At 38.4% G+C, this 21,221-nt stretch overlaps 1 protein-coding gene across 2 annotated transcripts in view; it reads right to left on the minus strand.

The window, feature by feature from the left end:
* DMD (dystrophin) overlaps nucleotides 1–21,221 on the minus strand; it is a 1,914,059-nt gene that overhangs the window by 1,706,872 nt on the left and 185,966 nt on the right. For both annotated transcript variants that reach the window (XM_054720874.1, XM_028129748.2), the window contains exons 5-6: nucleotides 10,003–10,191; nucleotides 8,860–9,041 (exon numbers count right to left, since the gene is read on the minus strand). In XM_054720874.1, coding sequence (XP_054576849.1) covers nucleotides 8,860–9,041; nucleotides 10,003–10,191 — 371 coding nt within the window. The remainder of the gene's footprint in view (nucleotides 1–8,859; nucleotides 9,042–10,002; nucleotides 10,192–21,221) is intronic.

Raw genomic sequence — 21,221 nt, forward strand, 5'->3', positions numbered from 1 at the left:
GTTTCCCCATGCAGTTGGCTTTTTTGCTCTTTTGGTGATTGTTTCCTTTGCTGTGCACAAGCTTTTTATTTTGATGTAGTCCCATTTGTTTATTTTCTCTTTAGCTTCCATTGCCCTAGGAGTTGTATTGGTGAAGATATTGCGTTGGCATATGTCTGAGATTTTGCTACCTGTGAATCCCTCTAATATTTTTATGGTTTCCTGTCTTATGTTTAAGTCCTTTATCCATTTTTACTTTATTATTGTATATGGTATAAGTTGGTGGTCTACTTTCATTTTTGAATGTATCTGTCCAATTTTCCCAACACCATTTATTGAAAAGATGGCATTGACTCCGTTGTATGTTCTTGCCTCCTTTGTCAAAAGTTAATTGAGCATAGTGGTTTGGGTCGATTTCTGGGTTCTCTATTCTATTCCATTGGTCTATATGTCTCTTCTTGTGCCAGTACCAGGCAATTTTGAGAACAGTGGCTTTGTAATACAGCTTCAAATCTTGTATTGAGATCCCTCCTACTTTGTTCTTTCTCAGGGTTGCTGCAGCTATTTGGGGACTTTTTTATTCCAGATGAATTTTTGGAGAGTTCATTCTAGGTCTGTGAAATATGCTGTTGGTATTTTAATGGGGAGTGCATTGAATCTATAGATTGCTTTGGGCAGTATGGACATTTTAATGATGTTGATTCTACCAATCCATGAACACGGTATATTCTTCCATCTGTTTATGTATTCATCTATGTTTTTTCAGTGTCCTATAGTTATCCGAGTACAGGTCTTTCACTTCCTTAGTTAACTTTATTCCTAGGTATCTTAATTTTTTTGTTTCAATGCTAAATGAGATTGGTTTTTTAATCTTTCTGTAAATTCACTATTGGTGTATAAAAATGCCATAGATTTCTTGGCATTAATTTTGTATCCTGCTACATTTTTGAATTCACTTATTAAATCTAATAATTTTTTGATGGAGTCTTTAGGGTTTTCTATGTACAGTATCATGTCATCTACAAATAATGACAGTTTTACATCTTCTTTTCCAATTTGGGTATCTTTTATTTCTTCTTCTTGTCTAATTGCTATGGCTAGCACTTCCAGGACTATGTCAAAAGGGAGTGAAAGTGGGCATCCCTGTCTCATTCCTGTTCTTAGGTGAAATGGTTTTAGTTTTTGCCCATTGAGTATGATGTTGGCTGTAAGTCTGTTATATATGGCTTTTATTATGTTGAGGTATGATCCCTCTATTCCCATTGTGATGAGGGTTTTTATCAAGAAAGGGTGTTGGAATTTTTAAATGCTTTTTCTGCATCAATTGATATGACTATGTGATTTTTATCTCTCAATTTGTTTATGTAATGTATCACATTGATTGATTTGTGAATATTGTATCATCCTTGCATACTCAGGATAAATCCTACTTGGTCATGGTGTATGATCTTTCTGGTGTAATGCTGGATCTGATTTGTGAGACTTGTGTTGAGGATTTTGGCACCTATGTTCATGAGGGATATTGGCCTGTAATTCTCTTTCATTGTGTTGTCTTTATGAGGGATATTGGCCTGTAATTCTCTTTCATTGTGTTGTCTTTATCTGGTTTTGGTATTAGGGTGATGCTGGCTTCATAGAAGGAGCTTGGAAGTGTTCCTTCCTCTTGAATTTTTTGGAATAGTCTGAAGAGGCTAGGTTTTTGTTCTTCCTTGAATGTTTGGTAAAAATCCTCTGTGAAGCCGTCTGGCCCTGGGCTTTTATTTGCTGGAAGCTTTTTGATGACTGCCTCAATTTCTTCCATAGTTATTAGCCTATTGAGATTTTTAGATTCTTCCTGATTGAGTTTTTGAAGGATGTATTTTTCTAGGAATATGTCCATTTCCTCTAGGTTGTCTAGTTTGCTGGAATAGAGTTGTTCATAGTATTTTTTAACAATCCTTTGTATTTCCATGGGGTCTGTTGTTATTTTGCTTCTTTCATTTCTGATTTTGTTTATTTGGGTGCTCTCTCTTTGCTTCTTGGTGAGCCTCATTAGAGGTGCATCAATCTTGCTTATCCTTTCAAATAACCAGCTCTTGGTTTCATTGATCTTTTGTATTTTTTTTTTGGGGGGGGGTCTCTATGTCATTTATTTCTGCTCTGATCTTTATTATCTCCTTCCTTCTGCTCACTCTAGGCTTTTCTTGTTGGTAATCCTTTCTAATTCTTTAACTTGTAGAGATAGATAATTTATTACCATTTTTTTCTTGTTTTTTGAGGTAAGCCTGTAGAGCTATAAACTTCCCTCTCAGAACTGCTTTCACTGATTCCCATATGTTTTAGATGGTTGTGTTTTCATTGTCATTCATTTCCAGGTTGTTTTTAATTTCTTCTTTGATCTCTTTGGTAAACCAATCATCATTTAATAGCATGCTATTCAGCTTCCAAGTGTTTGAATTTTTTTATTGTTTTTATTGTAGTTTATTTCTAATATTATGCCATTGTGGTCTGAGAAGATGCTTGATATGAATTCAATCTTCTTGAATTTGGAGAGACTTTGCCTGTGACCCAACATGTGGTCTATCTTTGAAAATGCCCCATGTGCACTTGAGAAGAACGTATATTCCGTGGCTTTGGGGGGAAATGTTCTGAAGATGTCAATTAAGTCCATCTGATCTAGTGAGTATTTTAGCATTGCTGTTTCTTTCTTGATTTTTTTGTCTGGAGCATTTATCCAGTGGTGTCAGTGGGGTATTAAATTCCCCTACTATGATTGGATTGTTGTAGATCTCTCCCTTGATATCTTCCAGGAGTAATTTTATGTATTTGAGTACTCCTGCATTGGGTGCATATATGTTTACCAGGGTTATATTCTCTTGGTGTATAGATTCCTTTAGTATTATGAAGTAGCCTTCCTTAACTCTTGTTATGGCCTTCACTTTGAAGTCTATTTTGTCAGATATAAGTATTGCTACCCCAGCTTTTTGTTTTCATTTCCCTTTGCCTTAAAGGTATTTTTCTATCCATTCACTTTCAGTCTCTGTGAGTCCCTTGTTCTGAGGTGGGTCTCTTGTAGACAGCATATATATAGTTCATGTGTGTGTTTTTTTATCCATTCAGCCACTTGATGTCTTTTGATGTCCATTTACATTTAAAGTTATTTTTGATAGGTACTTGTTTGTAGCCATTTTTATTTTTTGTGCCTGCCTATGTTTCCTTCTTCCCTTTTTATTTCTTCTTTTTACACCAGTCCCTTTAGTATTTCTTCATTGCTAGCTTGGTAGTGATAAACTCCCTTATCCTTTTTTTGTCTGTGAAACTCCTTATTTCCCCTTCAATTCTGAATAATAGCCTTCCTGAATAGATAATTCTTGGATTCAGTCCCTTGGTTTGCATCACTTTGTAAATTTCTGTCCATTCCTTTCTGGCCTGATGTTTTTCTGTTGAGAAATCATATGATAATCTAATGGGAGACCCCTTGTACATAACTTTCTGTCTCTCTCTTGCAGCCTTTAAGATTCTCTCTTTGTCCTGAATGTTTGCCATTGTAATTATAACATGTCTTGGTGTGGTCTTTTCGGGTTCATCTTGTTTGGGACTCTCTGTGCTTATGTGACTTTTTTATTCCCCACATCAGGGAAGTCTTCAAACATTATTTCTTCAAATCGGTTTTCTAACCCTTGTTCCTCTTCCTGTCGTTCTGGCACTCCTGTTATTCATATGTTGCTTCATTTCATGTTGTCCCAAAGCTCCTTTAGGCTCTCCTCCTGTCTTTTATTTTTTTTTCTCCAATTGCTATTCATTTTGGGTTGTGTTTTGCTTCCCTGTCTTCTAATTCACTCAATTGGTCCTCCGCTTCTCCTAGTCTACTGTTGAAAATTTCCATGGTGTTCTTTATTGCAGCTATATCACTCTTTATTTCTTCTTGATTCTTACGTAAGTTGTTGATTTTTTCATCCGTCTGGTTTATGAACTGTATGACCCTTATTCTGAGTTCTTTTTCTGACATATTGCATGCCTCCATTTCACTTAGCTGCTTTTCTGGTGATTCCTGCTTTTCTTTCCTTTGGGGGTTCTTTGTCTCCCCATTTTTGCTCTCACCGAAGTATCTAGGCATGGAGTCATGTTGGTGCTGCTCCTTGGGTGGCAGCAGCTCCTCGGGCAACAGCTGCTTCTCAGTTTTTGGTGGAGGCCTTCATTTCTTACCCAAGTCACAGAGGAAGAAATGGTTAAATTGCTACTGCTGCCTTTCAGCAGACTCAGGACAATGACTGGAACTTGGTCATCCCCTCCTTGCAGCACAGAGTCCTGGGAACCTGGAGCTCCCACGTGAATCCAGTGCCTGAAAGTGGCATTTGTGACCATGGAGCCAAAAATTATAACTTTAAATGTAACTTTAGTCATTGTGCTCTAGTTCCCTTACTCCCATAGAAAACATCTGCAAATATAACCTTTGAATACACACACACACACACACACACACACACACACACACACACAAACACAAATGAGTGGTGCAATTGGAACAGGCTGGAGGGGGAAAATGAGTAAAAAAATATAGAGAAGGCAAATTATGTAGTATAGTTTAAAAAACACATGGCTAGTCATCTTATTTAGAATAATGATAATTCTTTACATTTTATAATAATGATGCTCTTACATATTACTTTTTCATATTCCATCTCAGCCAATATCCTTTAGAGGTTTGCCAGACACACAGTGCTGCTACTGTTTACTAAAGCAGATATTGAGAATCACAGAGGGGAAGTGTGTTGCCCAATTCACATGAATAGCTGTGTGAGAAAGTGGGATCTAATCCTTAGGCAAATTAGAGCAGACTTAGCACAAGGTGAAAATGAGAGCATGTTATTACCTCTCTGTTTTTCAAATTTCATTTTTTGTCTTTTATAATTGTTCATAGTTTCTGGGCTAAATAGTAATCCCTAGATCAGGGGTCGCCAACCAGTGGTTCTGGTTGTCTGTGAGGTCCGAAAAGTTCCAACCACTGATTTAAGGAAACTTTTGGAGCAGCAGTTGCCAACTGGTGGTCTTCAGACCACTGGTGGTCCAGGAAGTCCAAAAGGTTGGCAACCGTTGCCCTAGATGCAACCTGTAAAAAGGAACATCTGCAGGTAAAACAGTAGAATGCAGTCACATATTATCACAACTAACACCTGGCATTAGACACTAGCATCTTCTACCTGGGCTATTATACTGTACTGTCTTCTTCCAGTGGCATTATAGGTATTTTCTTTACCTGTCCCTCCCCTACCTAAAACTGTCTGATGGCTTTTTCTTGAACTTATGCTAGAACTCAAAACCCTTGTCTTTTAGCCTATATGACATTGATTGACAATGTCATACAGGACAAGACCCCTCCATATATTTCAAGCACATCTCATATCTAAGCTCTCTAATTCTCCCTGCTGTAATTCTCCATTCATGCTGGCCTTTTGGTTATTCTAATAATCCAAATGGTCCATATTTTGGAGTCTTTGCATTGGCTGTTGCCCCTATCTGAAATATACTTCTTACTAATCTACAAATGTTGGCTCCTTCTTGTCACTGAAATTTCAAATTAAGTGGTACCATCCCAGAATTAACATTCCTGAATCACAAAGGTTAAAAAGTAGCCCCTCAAATACTCTCTTTCACAATACACCTCTCATCTCTCTCTTTCAATGACAGGGTGTGGATATACGCAGTCAGAAGCTAACATCCCTGCCTAAATGCAGACTTAGTGATGTAGAATTTTAAGTTCTTTAGAAAACTTATTCTTATATAGCATTTTTCTTATGTTCTTTTTTCATTGGGAGTCAGCTTCTCTAGAGATTAAGATCTGGGATCTTGCCTCTTGTGATCATTACTGGGTCACCAGGGCATTGAAATGTATCTGATATCTTCAGGCACTCCATTAACATTTGTTAATATTTGTGTGTGTGTGTGTGTGTGTGTGTGTGTGTGTGTGTGTAGATGTATAATGTTATATGTAGTATTATATATAGTGATATATAAAGATATATCTACAACCCTGGCATATGCCCTGACTGGGAATTGAACTGTGACCTCCTCGTTCATACATCGACACTCAACTACTGAGCCACACTGGTTGGGCTGTGTCTCATTTTTAAAACACTAGGTTTTATCAAAAGCTATGCCAGATAAAAGGCTCCCCTTGCCCTCTAGACAATAATTTAAACACACACACACACATACACACACAAAAAAAAAGCTTAAACACTAACCAAAGCCTCCAAATCTTCCCTAGGGAGAAACTGGTTTTGTATGTCAGTCCTAGCTAAGTAATGATATTACCATTTTAGGTATGTGTATATGTTGTGTCTACTCTCACATTTCACCTTTTCTTGCAATTCACTCTCCAATTGCAATGAATTAATTGACCAATATGAATAATTAATGTCGCATTTGGTAGCCCTATTGAAAAAAAAAAAAGGAGTGAGGACCAAGGGCGGGTACTCAGCCTTCAGAAGAAGGTGGAAAAATAGAATGCACAGAGAAGACAGTGGTGTCACTGTGGGAAAGGCAGGAAAGGAGGAGGGCAGATTTTAGACTTTCAAATTTTGTCTGAGTTTGCTTTAAGTTGCATAGATTGGTACAAATGGAAGTATAAACTGAAGAATGTTAGCATATGACCACAAGCAGGCAGCTCTATATTTTATGATTTATGATGATAAATGGGTGTAATAAATTAGTTGACCCTTGGGTATGGGGGGATGCAGTACAAACTCAATAGTTATAATATGGTTATTATAACACTCACCTCAAGGTTTAGTTGCAGTCATTCAAATAATTATAGCAGGGGAAAATGTCAATATGCACAGACTAGTATCTCCTGGTTTGGAATACCAGTATCTGTGAAAATTCTAGCTTATCTATGCCTCCCTTATTCTTTCAAAAGATAGGAACTCAAAAATGTATATTCCCCCTCCCTATTGTCACACTATAATTTAGTACTGGACTTGTAATCCTGCCAGCATATCTAATGAGTTTCTTTAGTCCTATTTTAAAACTTTTAATCTTTATAAATAATAGCTAAGTAAACTTAAGGCGCTTTGACAATTTCTTTAGCTTAATGTATTCAAATCCTCAGTTGGCACTTCATTTCTTTTCATTTAAAAATAAATCTATCTTGTCTTGATAGGCTCTACATGAATACACACACCTAACAATATAAATCAGAGCAACACATCAAGAATAATGGGCTCTACTTGTAACCTTTATAAGAAACATGCCATTTCCAGAAATGTCTCCAAGTCAACATATTCTTTTTTTTTTAATCCTCACCCTAAGTTATTTTTCCATTTATTTTTAGAGAGAGTGGAAGAGAGAGGGAAAGACAGAGAGAAACATCGATGGGAGAGAAACACATTGATTGGTTGCCTCCTGCATGAGCCTCAACCAGGGCCTGGGCCAGGAAAGAGCCTGCAACCAAGGCATGTGCCCTTGACCAGAATCAAACCTGGGACCCTTCTGTCTGCAGGCCGATGCTCTATCCACTGAGCCAAATAGGGTAGGGCTCCAAGTCAACATATCCTATATAATAACAGCCTAATATGCTAAGTGTCCGACCATTCGTTTGACCTTTTGACCAGTCGCTATGACATGCACTGACCACAAGAGGGGGCAGATACTCCAACGGTAGGTTAGCTTGCTGCTGGGGTCTGGCTGGGCAAGATGGGCTGGACATGCCCTGGAGCTAACCTCCCACAGTCCCTCCCTGGCCTCTAAAATATTCTTCTAATTAATTTCCTTTCGATGTGCATGAATCCATGCACCAGGCCTCTGGTTCTTAAAATATTTCAGAACCACACAGTACTTGAATAAGAATTTCCAAACATAGATAAGAAACTTTTTTCAAGAAGATTTCCATAAACATATGACAAACTATTTAATACTTTTATTGATTTTAGAGAGAGAGGAAGTGAGAGGGAGAGAGAAAGACACATTGATGAGAGAGAAGCATTAATACTGACCAGCTGCCTCTTGCATATCCCCCTACTGGGAATCGAGCCTACAATCTAAGCATGTGCTCTGACCAGGAATCAAACCAACGACTTTTTGGTGCATGCATGGGTAGATGCTCAACCATTGAGCAACACTGTCTGAGCTCTATTTAATATTTTTGAGGGCTTTTCCTTCTGAAGAGAAGTTTCCTATAAACTGTTTCTAATAGTGGTTCTATGTACAGGCACACCTCATTTTATGGTGCTTCACTTTATTGTGCTTCACAGATCTAGCTTTTTTTTTATAAACTGAAGGCAAGACCCACAGAGCCTCCACCAAAAAATTTATGTGGCTTCATTGCTATACTCACTTTATCTCAAACCTGCAATATCTGAGGAATGCCTGAACATGGTTTCCTATGTATACTCCCATGCCTTCAATAGTTACATTTTAATTTTTGGAGAAAACTTGGAAAATATTAACTATGAGAACAATTTGTCAACTTTTAAAACATAGTTCTGGAGCAACTAGTCCTTCTATTCAACATCTCCACTTCTGTTACAGGAGTGAAAATGTAAATTGAAAATCCAACCAAAATGTCCCCTAAGGAAGAACTGAGAAATGCTTCAGAAACAAACTGAGACTCATGACATAAACAAGAAACTGCATCAAGCCCAGCTGGCCTGGCTCAGTGGTTGAGTGGCAACCCATGAACCAGGAGGTCAGGGTTCGATTCCCAGTCAGAGCACATGCCTGGGTTGTGGCTCAATCCCCTGGGTGGGGAGTGCAGGAGGCAGCCAATCAATGATTCTCTTCTCACTATTGATGTTTCTATTCCTCTCTCCCTCTCCCTTCCTCTCTCTGAAATCAATAAAAACATATAAAAATAACAGCAACACTCCAAACATGCTGTTTTTAGAAATTAGGAACACTTACTTGCTTTGCTTTTCCATGCTAGCTACCCTGAGGCATTCCCATCTTGAATTTAGGAGATTCATTTGTTCTTGTACTTCAGTTTCTTCATCCTCTGATAACTTTCCTGTCCGAAGCAGCTGACTTCCCAATTGAAGGACATTACCAACCCGTCCCTGATGAGATGTCAAGTCCATCATGTACCCCTGAAAAGGAAAGAGGTTGACAGCAGTGATTATCACTTTAGGTAAATCATTATGGTTTTGATTTCTTTTCTAAATGTGTAGCTCTTTTAAAATATGTTCCCAGTAAAATCATTTTAATTTTTATTCAAGGACACCCAATATTGTTTTTAACATGATTAAAGAAAATAATTAGCTTAGGTCACCTTCTGCAGAAGCAAACCCTGAGATTAGGGTTTGTATGCAAGTGATTTATTAAGGAAGAGCTCCCAGAGGAGATCTGCTAAAGAAGCAGGAAACAGGACAGGGAAGGAGAGGAAGGCCAGTAAGTATGTCATCTCAGGAAATCTTTCCTACTCTGGAAAGACAATATGGAGCTATAACTTACATTCCAGAGTACCCATATTACCTGGGTACTCTGGAATGTAAGTTATAGCTCCATATTGTCTTGACCCAAGAGAAGGGAGCTGGGCTTTCATATTCCTGTGTGAGTCATTGCAAAATCAGATCTCAGCACCTTCAAGTAGTGTTTTCCAAGTCAGAACTTGAAATGCTGGCTGTTGGAATCCCAAGAGCATGAACATTTATTTTTTTCCATGCCAAAATAAAAACTAAATTACCAAAGAAAGGATATGATTGTCTAACACTTAATCCTGAAACCAATCCTATATAATAAAAGCGTAATATGCTAAGTGTCCAACATTTTGGTTGACTGCTCGACCAGTCGCTATGATGTGCACTGACCACCAGGGGGCAGACACTCCGACCAGTACATTATCTTGCTGCTGGGGTCTGGCCAAGGCCAAGGGACTCCCACCAGTGCACGAATTCATGCACTGGGCTTCTAGTACAAACTAAATTGAAAGAAAAAGTAAACAAACCTAAATTCCAAAAATATCAGGATCTTATCCAGCGATTGAGATAAAGAGACTTGCCATTATGATAAATCATGTGCTTTATTTCATAAATCAATGTTTTGCTTTACCTCATGAGTATGAAATTGTTCTTTCACTTCCTCTACATCGTTAGAAATCTCTCCTTGTGCTTGTAATGTGTCCTCAGCTGAAAGAAGCCACGAGAGTACTTCCTCTAGAGCTGTTTGGTAACTGTCCAGGTTTACTTCTGTTCCCATCAATGAACCACCAAATGACTTCTCTTCAGGAGCTTCCAAATGCTGAACGATAAAATAAATTGAGTGTTATACAATTAGTATTTTTGCAGACTGTTCCAGTACATGAAATGATAAAATGAATGAAATATTTAAAATGCTAGGAATGCCCACTTGTATTATCAGAGACATGAACGGAAGACACACAATAGTGAGCCTGTATTTTAACAGCCTCACAAATATACAAGCAGATTTTCAATGCTACTTGAAATCCACTTGGAATTAATATTTTATTAAAGTTATTCTGGATTACTATAAAGAGTGGATTAGTATATCATTTCTTCATTTTATATTTGAAATGCTATGAATTTTCATCCATAAGTAACTTTTTTCAGTTCATATCTTAAATGCTTTACATATACATTATTGGTATTACATTTATATACTTTTGCAATGGCATTAAAGGAAACATCTCTTCCCCAAAGCTGCAAAGTAATGAAATGTTTCTGAAAATTTACAGAGCAGAAGAGTTATCAGTATGAAAATACGTGGAGAGAGAGGGGTAAAATTGAAAAAAAGAAATACACACTTGAAATCTCTAACAGTATAATGACTTCTAGAAATTAAGCCTTTATTTCCTGAAAGCCTTGGTTTAAATAGCAAGATTTTACCTTAGGGGAAATAAAATATAAAGTATTTGCTTCCGAATTGAATTAGCGGGAAGTTAAGTGAGATTCTCAACAGTTGTCTTGGAATTTTTGTTGGGACCCTAAAGCTGAGAATGATAGGTACAAAGTATCCATATTTCTAACAAGAAAACCCAGATCACCAAAGAAGGAATTACTGAAAGATTACCACAGAACTGGCTCCATAACCCTTAATCCACTACCTAGATTAAAGGTATATAAGAAGAAACAAGGAGATTGGAGAATTCTGGTGAGAAAATATTCCTCTGGAGTGCTATGCATATCCACATCTCCCACCTCACACCAAGTAATGGAGAATTCAAGAGAATTGCCTATACATAATAGGGTAGTTTCCAGAATAAAGTATTGACCTCTAAATCTAGCTGTGTGTTTGGAGAGGTTCAGAAGTGATGAGACCAGTACTACCAAGTGACAGGAGAGACCCCTTGGGATAATCTTAGGGCAATTATCAATGGTAAAAATCCAGCAAATAAGAAAATGTGCCTGAATGTTTTGTTTGGTCAAGTGCACTCATGCTAGGTTGCTTGGCTTCAAAAATCCTGAGAAGGACCACATTCAAAAGGGTTTCCTGCTGCGGTAAGAAACATAGGCAAAGTATTGACATAGAAGTAAAGCAAAAATATTGGTGAAATATTTCATGAAGAATTTTTTTTTTTTTAGAAAACTCTACTTCTTTATTTTATTTTTTAAATTTCTTTATTGATTAAGGTATTACATATGTGTTTTTATCCCCCCATTACCCCCCCACACACTCATGCCCTCACCCCGCTGTTGTCTATGTCCATTGGTGAGACTTATATGCATGCATACAAGTCCTTTGGTTGAAATCTTTTGTATACGCCAAATATAGCAAGCCAGCCTTGGGCCCTAAAAGCAGGGTTTTGCAAAGGAAACAAAAGGCAGTGTAGAACTATCAGAAGCTGCTTGGGGGATTTAAGAATCTTGACTAGAGAAAACCCATCCTTTTTTTTTTAATGGTTCTCCCCTGGCATGTCTACCTTGAATTTCCAGTTCCCCTCAATGCTGGGCCTTACCCTACTGAGCTGCCAGACCAACTTAATTGTGTTCTTCTGATAAATGTGCCAATCAATTTTGAAAATTTTACATTATAAATTTATCCAACTATTAAATCCTTTAAAATGGCAAAACATAGTGGAATTTGGTGTGATATTTTCATCAAATGACGTGCTATCTGTTTCTAGAGAAGTGCCAAAAATACATCATACTGATAAGTCAAACTCACCCAACTCTAGTATTTCAAAAAAGCATAAGTGCCCTGAGAGGGTTATTTGCAAAGACCCTCCCAGGGTCAAGACAATTTCTGAAGGTCATAAGGGTTATAATAAGTTCCTTCTACCCATCCCTAAATACTTTTCTAAACATTATTAATAAAAATATCAAAGTAATCATTAAGAGGGGAAAAGTCACAAAAAGGCAGCCTGAGAGATATGTGTAGATGGGACCAGCTTCATAGTTGTGCAACCTGAGCAGCTCCACAGTACCCAAGTCTCAGAAGGACCCCATGCTTGTTTTATCTGTTTCTTGACATGGCCAATTAAAAGTTCTGAACAATTTGGTCTTTGAACTTGGGTTTTATAAGGAAAGTCCATAAGCAGAGGAGACAACTGCAATATGTGTGTATTCCCCATTTGTATATTATTATGTTCCATCAGCACAGAATTCTGGTGGACCTACAATAGGTGAGAATTTAGTGTAACTCAAGCAAGTATAAGGTAAGTGTGCTGTATCTGTGACTGAGTGAATGAGGGAACTAACAGTCCCAAGAAGTCATGCTTTATATTTGAAACAGAACTTGCTTCAAAGCCAGAAAGAAGGCAATTCTAGGAAAACACAAACAACCAAGAAACCCTATCACATCCTTGCTCACTCATATTTCTTTCTTATATTAGCCAACCATGTATGCTAACATGATAACATGGAAAGAAAAAAGAAAGGGCAACCCAGACTTCCTTTTCCTTTCAATCTTTCCTTACTCATCAATAAGCTGAAGGTAAAGAATATTGGTAGAATGTCCACATATCAAGAAGTGAAATAGCAACAGCTGAGTTAGTTGCATGTTATTTCCATGTTAAGACTGAAATACATAACGCAGCAAGCTAAAAATATAAATGATCTGATAACAATGATTCTGCATGAGTTAAATGTTCATGGATTTGTATGGACAACTGCAACTACACAATATAACAATGAGCAGTAAAAGCCATGCTAATACTTTAATTTTTTATTCAGTATGAGCAAATAAAAATTACCATGAAAAGTCAAGAGAGAGACCATGAAATAAAGAAAACAGCTTTAAATTTTTACTAATTTGAACAGCATTTTCTTTCCTGCTTTTTGAACAAGGAGCTCTGAGTTTCATTTTTTACTAGGGTACAGAAATTATGCAGCCAGTACTGTGTGTAGGTAGAAAAAAAGTACAATCCAATCCTGGATATTTTGCCTTCTCTGGGTTACATGTGAGAGCTTATAGGAGTTTTATTATGCTCAGTAGATAGAATGGAATTGCAAAACCCAAGGGCTATGGAGTCAAACAGTCAATGTTTAAGTTTTTACTCAGAACTGAAGTCTTGTCACTCTGGGAAAGTTGCTTAGCCCTATCATAAGCCTTAGTTTTCTCATTCATAAAATGGGAGCAATAATACTTCTCTAATAAGATTGTGGAAAGAATCAAAGGAGAGTACATAAAGTATTTGGCAGAATGCCTGACCATGTGTAAGACCCAAATAAAGTATGTTAAGCTGTAATTATTATTAGACTCTCATATACATAAGATCCATTTTGAAGCACAACATGCGCCAAGGTTACCGTCTTTAGTCACTGTCCAAATTTCAAGAGCCAGATAATTACTGTAGAAAAAAAAAAAGACCCACAACAATTCTAAGAGCAAACATCAATTAAATCCAACTGTTTTTGAAATTTCAACCTCAACCTAGCTGCTATTTAAAAGTTCTAAAAAAATCATTAACATGCCTGAGTTTAGATAATCACCTCCAAGTGATAAATTATAAACAACACTATTACTCAAGGAGCACAACACTATATTTCACCATTGTACAATCTAGATTTAAAAAGTAAATGCTTTATGATTTACTGATATTTATAGAGGCATGAATTTTTGGATAAAATCTTAAAAGGCAAAGCTCTATACTCAAGGACATGATGTCTAGTACTCAAAAATTCTGAATCTAAATGTTTTGTCTGACAATGTTCATAAAACAAAATCTTTACAAAGACAGCCATATTAAAGTTGAATTTAAACATGAATAAGCTCTGTAAAATTACGTACATAATTCAATTAATCATTATTTACATACATAAATTTAACTACAAATACATATTATGGTAAAATTGTCAACTGGGCTCTGAATAATTCTTTCTTTCTCTAGACCATTGTATTTCAAATTGTAAGTCATGATTCATAAATGATTCATGAAATCATTTTACTAGGTCATGACCAGGAGTATTCCATTTAAAATTAAATAAAGTATGTGACTATGTATACTGGTGGATGGTAACTAGACTTATTTGGTGATCATTTTACAATGTATACAAATAATGAATAATTATCTTGTACACCTGAAATTAATATATTATATGTTAACTAGAGGCCCAGTCCACAAATTTCATGCATGGGGGGGTGTGTCCCCCAGCCCAGCCTGCAACCTCTCCAATCTGGGACCCCTCTAGGGATGTCCGACTGCCTGTTTAGGCCAGATCCCAAACATCGCTCTCACAATCCAGGACTGCTGGCTTCCAACTGCTCACCTGCCTGCCAGCTTGATCACCATGTAACCACTCCCTTGCCAGCCTGACTGATGCCTAACTGCTACCCTGCTGGCCCGATTGCCCCTAACCATCCTCCCCTATAGGCCTGGTCACTCCCAACTGCCCTCCCCTGCTGGCCTGATCACCCACAACTGCCCTCTCCTGACAGCCATCTTGTGTCCACATGGGGGCGAACATCTTGTGTGTTGGAGTGATGGTCAATTTGCATATTATCTCTTTATTATATAGGACTAGAGGCCCGGTGCACGAAATTCGTGCACAGAGGGGGGTTGTCCCTCAGCCCAGCCTGTACCCTCTCCAATCTGGGACCCCTCAAGGGATGTCCGACTGCCCATTTAGGCCCGATCCCAGGGCAGTCAGACATCCCTCTCACAATCCAGGACTGCTGGCTCCCAACTGCTTGCCTGCCTGCCTTCCTGATTGCCCCTAACCACTTCTGCCTGCCAGCCTGATCACCCCCTAGCCACTCTGCTGCCAGCCTGTTTGCCCCCAACTTCCCTCCTCTGCCGGACTGGTTACCCCTAACTGCCCTCTCCTGCAGAGTTGATCACCTCCAACTGCCCTCCCTTGCAGGCCGGGTGCCTCCCAACTGCCCTCTCCTGCTGGCCATCTTGTGGTGGACAGCTTGTGTCCACATGGGGGCAGGATCTTTGACCACATGGAGGCAGCTATATTGTGTGTTGCAGTGATGATCAATCTGCATAGTACTCTTTTATTAGATAGGATAGAGGCCTGGTACAGGGGTGGGGGCCAGCTGGTTTGCCCTGAAGGGTGTCCCTGATCAGGGTGGGGTTCCCTTGGGGCGTGGGGCAGCCTGAGTGAGGGGCCTGTGGTGGTTTGCAGGCCGGCCACGCCCCCTGGCAACCCAAGCGGAGGCCTTGGTATCTGGAATTTATTTTCCTTCTACAACTGAAACTTTGTAGCCTGGAGCGGAGCCAAGCCTGGGGCTCTCTCCGAGGCCCGCAGCCATTTGTGTTGGGGTTATAATTGAAACTTTGTTGCCTTAAGTGGGTGGGCCCGGCCAGGGTGTGCGGAAAGCTTTGCTTCCCCTGTTGCCGGCGGCAACCCTGGCCTGCACTCTCAAGCATCATTCTGCCGCCATTTGTTTGAATTTGTTTACCTTCTATAATTGAAACTTTGTAGCTTGAGTAGAGGCTTAGGCCTGCAACGGCTGACAGAAAGCTTGGCTTCCTCTGTTACCTAGGAAACCTTGCTCTCTGTGGCTGTAGCCATCTTGGTTTGGGTTAATTTGCATACTCGCTCTGATTGGATGGTGGGTGTGGCTTGTGGGTGTGTTGGATGTATGGTCAATTTGCATATTTGTCTATTATTAGATAGGATTATACCTCAATTTAAAAAAGGAAATCAAAGTCAGGATTCAAATCCATGCCTAATGACCATAAGCCTATGCTCTTGTCACTACACTTAATACCATCTCTAGAATGCCCAAATGTTTATGTTGAAGAAGTAAGATTTTCACATCCTGCTGAAGGTAGGAATCATGTCAGGAAAACTTATTGTAAAAAAGAAATCAACAATGTACATGTTAAAATTAATTAATTAATTAATTAAATAGAGAAAAAATATCAATTTTGTCATGTATATTAAGGATTAGTATTTTTAGAATTTTTATTTCAGATATGCATATATGTGTATATCTATGTACATAGATATGTGTATATCTTATCTAATAAAGAGGGAATATGCTAATTGACTGTCCCACCCTCAAAGATGGCAGCACCCACAGCCACAAGATGGCAGCATCCAGTCCCCTTAGCCCTGCCGGAGCAGCAGGTGCATGGCCTGCCTCCGGGGTCCCCCAGTCCTCTCAGGCCCCCAGTTGTCCAGGGCCGGCCCAAGGAACAGGCGAGCCTCAGATGGTGGCTTCCCAGGCACCCAGGGCCGACCTGAGGTGTAGGCAAGCTTTGGATGGCAGCTTCCCAGGGCCGCCCGAGGCTCAGGTAACCAGGGCTGGCTAAGGCTTGCACTGCTGGCAGTGGCAGCAGCAGAGGTGTGATGGGGTGTCGCCTTCCCCTGATCACCAGGTCACCTCCCACCCTTGAGGGATCCCAGACTTTGAGAGGGGACAGGCCGGGCTGAGAGACCCTCCCCCTTCAGTGCATGAATTTTCATGCACCGGGCCTCTAGTCTATGTATAAATGTATATGTATATATGTTCTGAGTCAAGATGAAAAATTGTTTTTGTACTTCATTATACAAAACTAGAGGCCCGGTGCATGATTAAATCATGCACATGTAGGGTCCCCTAGGCCTAACCTGCCATCCAGGCCATATCCACTGCCCCGCAAAGCCTAGCATGCTCCGCGGACACTGCTAGCAGCCTGCTGCCCGTTTTGATGGCAGGGGGTCCGCTGGTGCTGGAGCGGACACACAGCTCCCCGCTCTCAATCGCAGGGGAGCTGGCTGTCTGTCCGCTGGTGCACCAGGCCTTTCGAAAGCCTCTGGCACGGCAGAGGCTTTCGAAAGGCCTGGTCCTGGAGCATACAGACAGCCAGCTCCCCCGCTTTCACTCCCCGCTTTTGATGGTCCACAGCACAGCCATGAGCGATGTGAGCTCAGCATCCCGCCGGCCCAATCAGCCACCCCGGCCACCCCGAGTCCTGCCCCCTGCGCCTCCTGCTAGCTCAATCATGGGCATAGCGGAGTGATGGTAATTTACATATTACCCTTTTATTATGTAGGATAGGAAATGGTTCTGGGATTTCAGTGCCAGTAAACCCATGGAAGAAGAAATTTTCTTGATTTCCACATTTGTACATTTTATTTTTTTTTATTTATTTTTTTATTTATTTTTATTTTTTTTAATATATTTTATTGATTTTCTACAGAGAGAAAGAGAGAGGGATAGAGAGCCAGAAACATCGATGAGAGAGAAACATCGATCAGCTGCCTCCTACACACCCCCCACTGGGGATGCGCCCGCAACCAAGGCACATGCCCTTGACCGGAATCGAACCCGGGACCCCTGAGTCTGCAGGCCAACGCTCCATACCCTGAGCCAAACCGGTTTCGGCCCACATTTGTACATTTTCAATGATTTTTAAAAATCCATCTTTAACAAAGAATTTATAAACAAACAAAGGTATATAGAGAAGCTTATGCTTTTGCTTACAGCCCCCCAAAATATGTTTTCATTGACATAGTATTTCATATTTTACCTGAGCTTGAGGCATATGAACTAGCATCAAAGGAAATTGGGTAGGAAACTTGGAGAAGCCAGTATCATCAATTGGAACTAATTTTTTTCTAAGCTTTGATCTAATTTAATTTCTGTCTTTATCACAGTAGTTTATATTTTTCTGCAGTACACTGGCCAAATAATGATTCAGGTAAAAATAAAAATGTATGGATAAAACAATCCTGGTTGTTTTCAAAATTATGAGCACTAATATTTATTCAACATTATCCACATACTTCAGAGGCTTAATTACTGCCCCTCTGCAGAAGAATTAGTAGATATTGTCAACTATGTTCCTGAAGATGTAGCAGGTGCAAAAGGCAAAGGAAGTGTAGAGAGGAGAAAGTAAAATAATTGGGGAAAACAAATGAGTGTATGTGTTAGTCCTGCAATGTCCAGTACAAATGTCTGGAAACTCATCTCTAGTGATAGAAACTGTCATAAAAAATATAGAGCAATATTGACACTACTCCATGCAATATATCTTAAAACCCAGTTCACTAAATGTCTGATCTTGGGTACGTTATTTAACTTGTCTGTATCTCAGTTTCCCCATCTGTAAAACAAAGAAAATAAAAATATATCTCTAAAGGACTGTTGAAAAGATAATTTAAAATGATGCATATAAAGTGTTAATAAGCACATTCTAGTTTCCAAGAAATGTTCTGCAATGCCTGTATTTAGGGACCAATGCTCACTGAAATGATAAATGATTTTTATGAGGAAATAGTTGAATGAGCTGTGTGTATTTTTAGAAGCCTGATTTTGGCAATTCAAACTGAGATAAGTCATCAAATGGTTACAAACATAGGTAGTGAAACCAGCAAACCACAAAGCTTTTAGAAAAATAGCTGGGACATTTCCAGAGGGCACAATCTGTCACTGAGTAGTTTTATATTTCTTTTGAAACTGATCTATTTTGGCAACTTCCCCAAATTCAACCTTAAAATGTGATATAAGTTTTAACCTGGATAAATAAAGTTTTATTGTTCTTGAATGTATAAATGCTTCAAGAACATTTGAAAATTTTATTACTTAGTTCCTTTAGATGTGTCATACTTTTTTTTTTTAATAGAGTCTAAGTTAATGCATGACTGGTGAATTTTTGGTGTATTCTATAATATTTTTATCCTTCAGTATATCCAACTATATAAGATGGGTCTATTTAAAGAAAGCTAAAAGAAAATGTTAATAAGATGATCATGCCCATTTCCATTTGGACAGTTCAATTGATCAAATATGCCTTTTTTAAGAGTATTTTTATTTTCTTCATTTCCACAAATTAAAAGTAAATTGTTTTGAGCCCAGCAAGTGTGACTCAATGGTTGAGCATGGACCTATGAACCAGGAGGTCACAATTCAATTCAAGGTCAGGGCACCTGCCTGGGTTGCAGGTTCGATCCTCAGAGTGGGGCATGTAGGAGGCAGCTGATCAATGATTCTCTCTCTCATCATTGATGTTTCTCTCTCTCCCTTCCTCTCTGAAATCAATAAAAATATATATTTTAAAAGAGTTAATGGTTTTGAAACTACTGAGAAAATACCTAGGAACCTCATTATATTGGTGAGTCAGAACTCAAAGGTAAACTTCAAAATGATCCTTGTAAGATAGACACTGATATCACATTTAATAAGGGGACAACAGAAAGGCAGCTAGATGACACAGCTCAGGTTGTGATAGAGACTTTCATTTTATGACAGAGGATGCTGAGCAAAAAGGAAAGGCAACATCAATATTTTCTAAAGAAAGTCATGTGCAAATCCACTGTTTGAACTCTATACCTTCCACAATTCCTATCACTTGCCTTTGATTTTTTATATTGGCAAAGTTAACATTCTTCACTATTATGGAATATCTCACAGAAATGCTATATTGTGTTTAGTATGTTCTGTTTAAGAAGACAAAAACAAACAAACACCATCATCTGTACACATATGTATGTTATGTGTGTGTATTTACACTTTTTTAAATAAAATACCATCCAAAACCCTTTTGAACAAAAGTTTCTGGAACCAAAAGTGTTCATCTTTATATCTAAAAAGCTGCCACTTCAAAGACTGCTGGTCATCATATATCTGTCCTCCTCTACTTCTTACACAGTAGTAGACAGTTTAGGTAACTATTTGTCTATCCAGGATATAAACTACAGTTCCCAGCTTCCCTTGTAGTTAGGTGTAGCATGTGACCAAATATTGGCCAGAGGGATAAGATGTGTGCAACTTATTTATCAAGACCAAAGAAGAATAGATATGCCCCCCTCTTTTTCTTTCCTCCTCCTCACAGACAGTGATACAGGTATGGTGACAGGCTATTCTTGATCATGGGGATGAAGGAAGATCTTAGGAGGTAACAGAGCAACCAGGCAAAAGGGCCTTGGTCCCTGGATGAGCTCTGTGAGGCCTGAAACACCCACATTTAGACAGTAAAGATACTTACTTCTGAAAGAGAAATTAACTTGTTTCTTAGATAATCAATCACATAACTTTAAGAGTCAGTATTTGGTTGGAATTCATATGTTGGGAATTTAAACAATAAGGGATTTTCTATAAGCAACAAATGTCTGAGGAGACCAAATCAATTCCTAATGTTATTCTTCTTAACTCTACTTTCAAATAGGCTTAATGCACACACAAACACACACACACACACACACACATATCTATCTATCTATATCTATATCTATATCTATATCTATATCTATATCTATATCTATATCTGTCAAGTCTTATTTTAATCACTTTTATAAATATCTAAAATTAATATGACTTGCTGGATGATACTTATAAAATAAAAATAATTAATAAGCATATTGCTTTAGGCAAATGGTTTTACTTACTAAATTTTTTCAAAACTAAATATATATACTGAAAACTCATTATTTTCCAAATTCACATACACTGCCACTTATATAATATTCCCCCCAAATCACTGCAGTCTATAGAGTTTGCTATAATACATACAGACTATTCAATAGTGAGCTATGAAGGAAAGCTAATCATTACGTTTTTTCATGTGGCCATTTAAAAGTGTTTGTTTGCTTTATTTCATAAATCATAATTTATGGTTCTTAGCTATTTGTTTATTCAACAAGTGTATATTTAACTAAATTTGAAGTTATCATATTAGATTATGCAAAAATATTCAAACTTATCTATAGCTGTACCAAGCCCCTTATTTCATATTTCAATGTAGAGTTATTCTTCCTATTAAGCCTTAAACTTTTTCTGTAGAGGGCTCAATAGTGACTATTTTCAGTTTGCAGCCACTGCAGGCCAGTTGCACCTCCTCAGCTCTGCCATTGTAGATTGTAGCACAAAAGTAGCCATAGATAATACATAAGTGAATGAGCATGATTGTGCTCCAATAAAACTTTATTTAAAAG

The sequence above is a fragment of the Eptesicus fuscus genome, chromosome 1 (assembly GCF_027574615.1).
Source record: "Eptesicus fuscus isolate TK198812 chromosome 1, DD_ASM_mEF_20220401, whole genome shotgun sequence".
Lineage (NCBI taxonomy): Eukaryota > Metazoa > Chordata > Mammalia > Chiroptera > Vespertilionidae > Eptesicus > Eptesicus fuscus.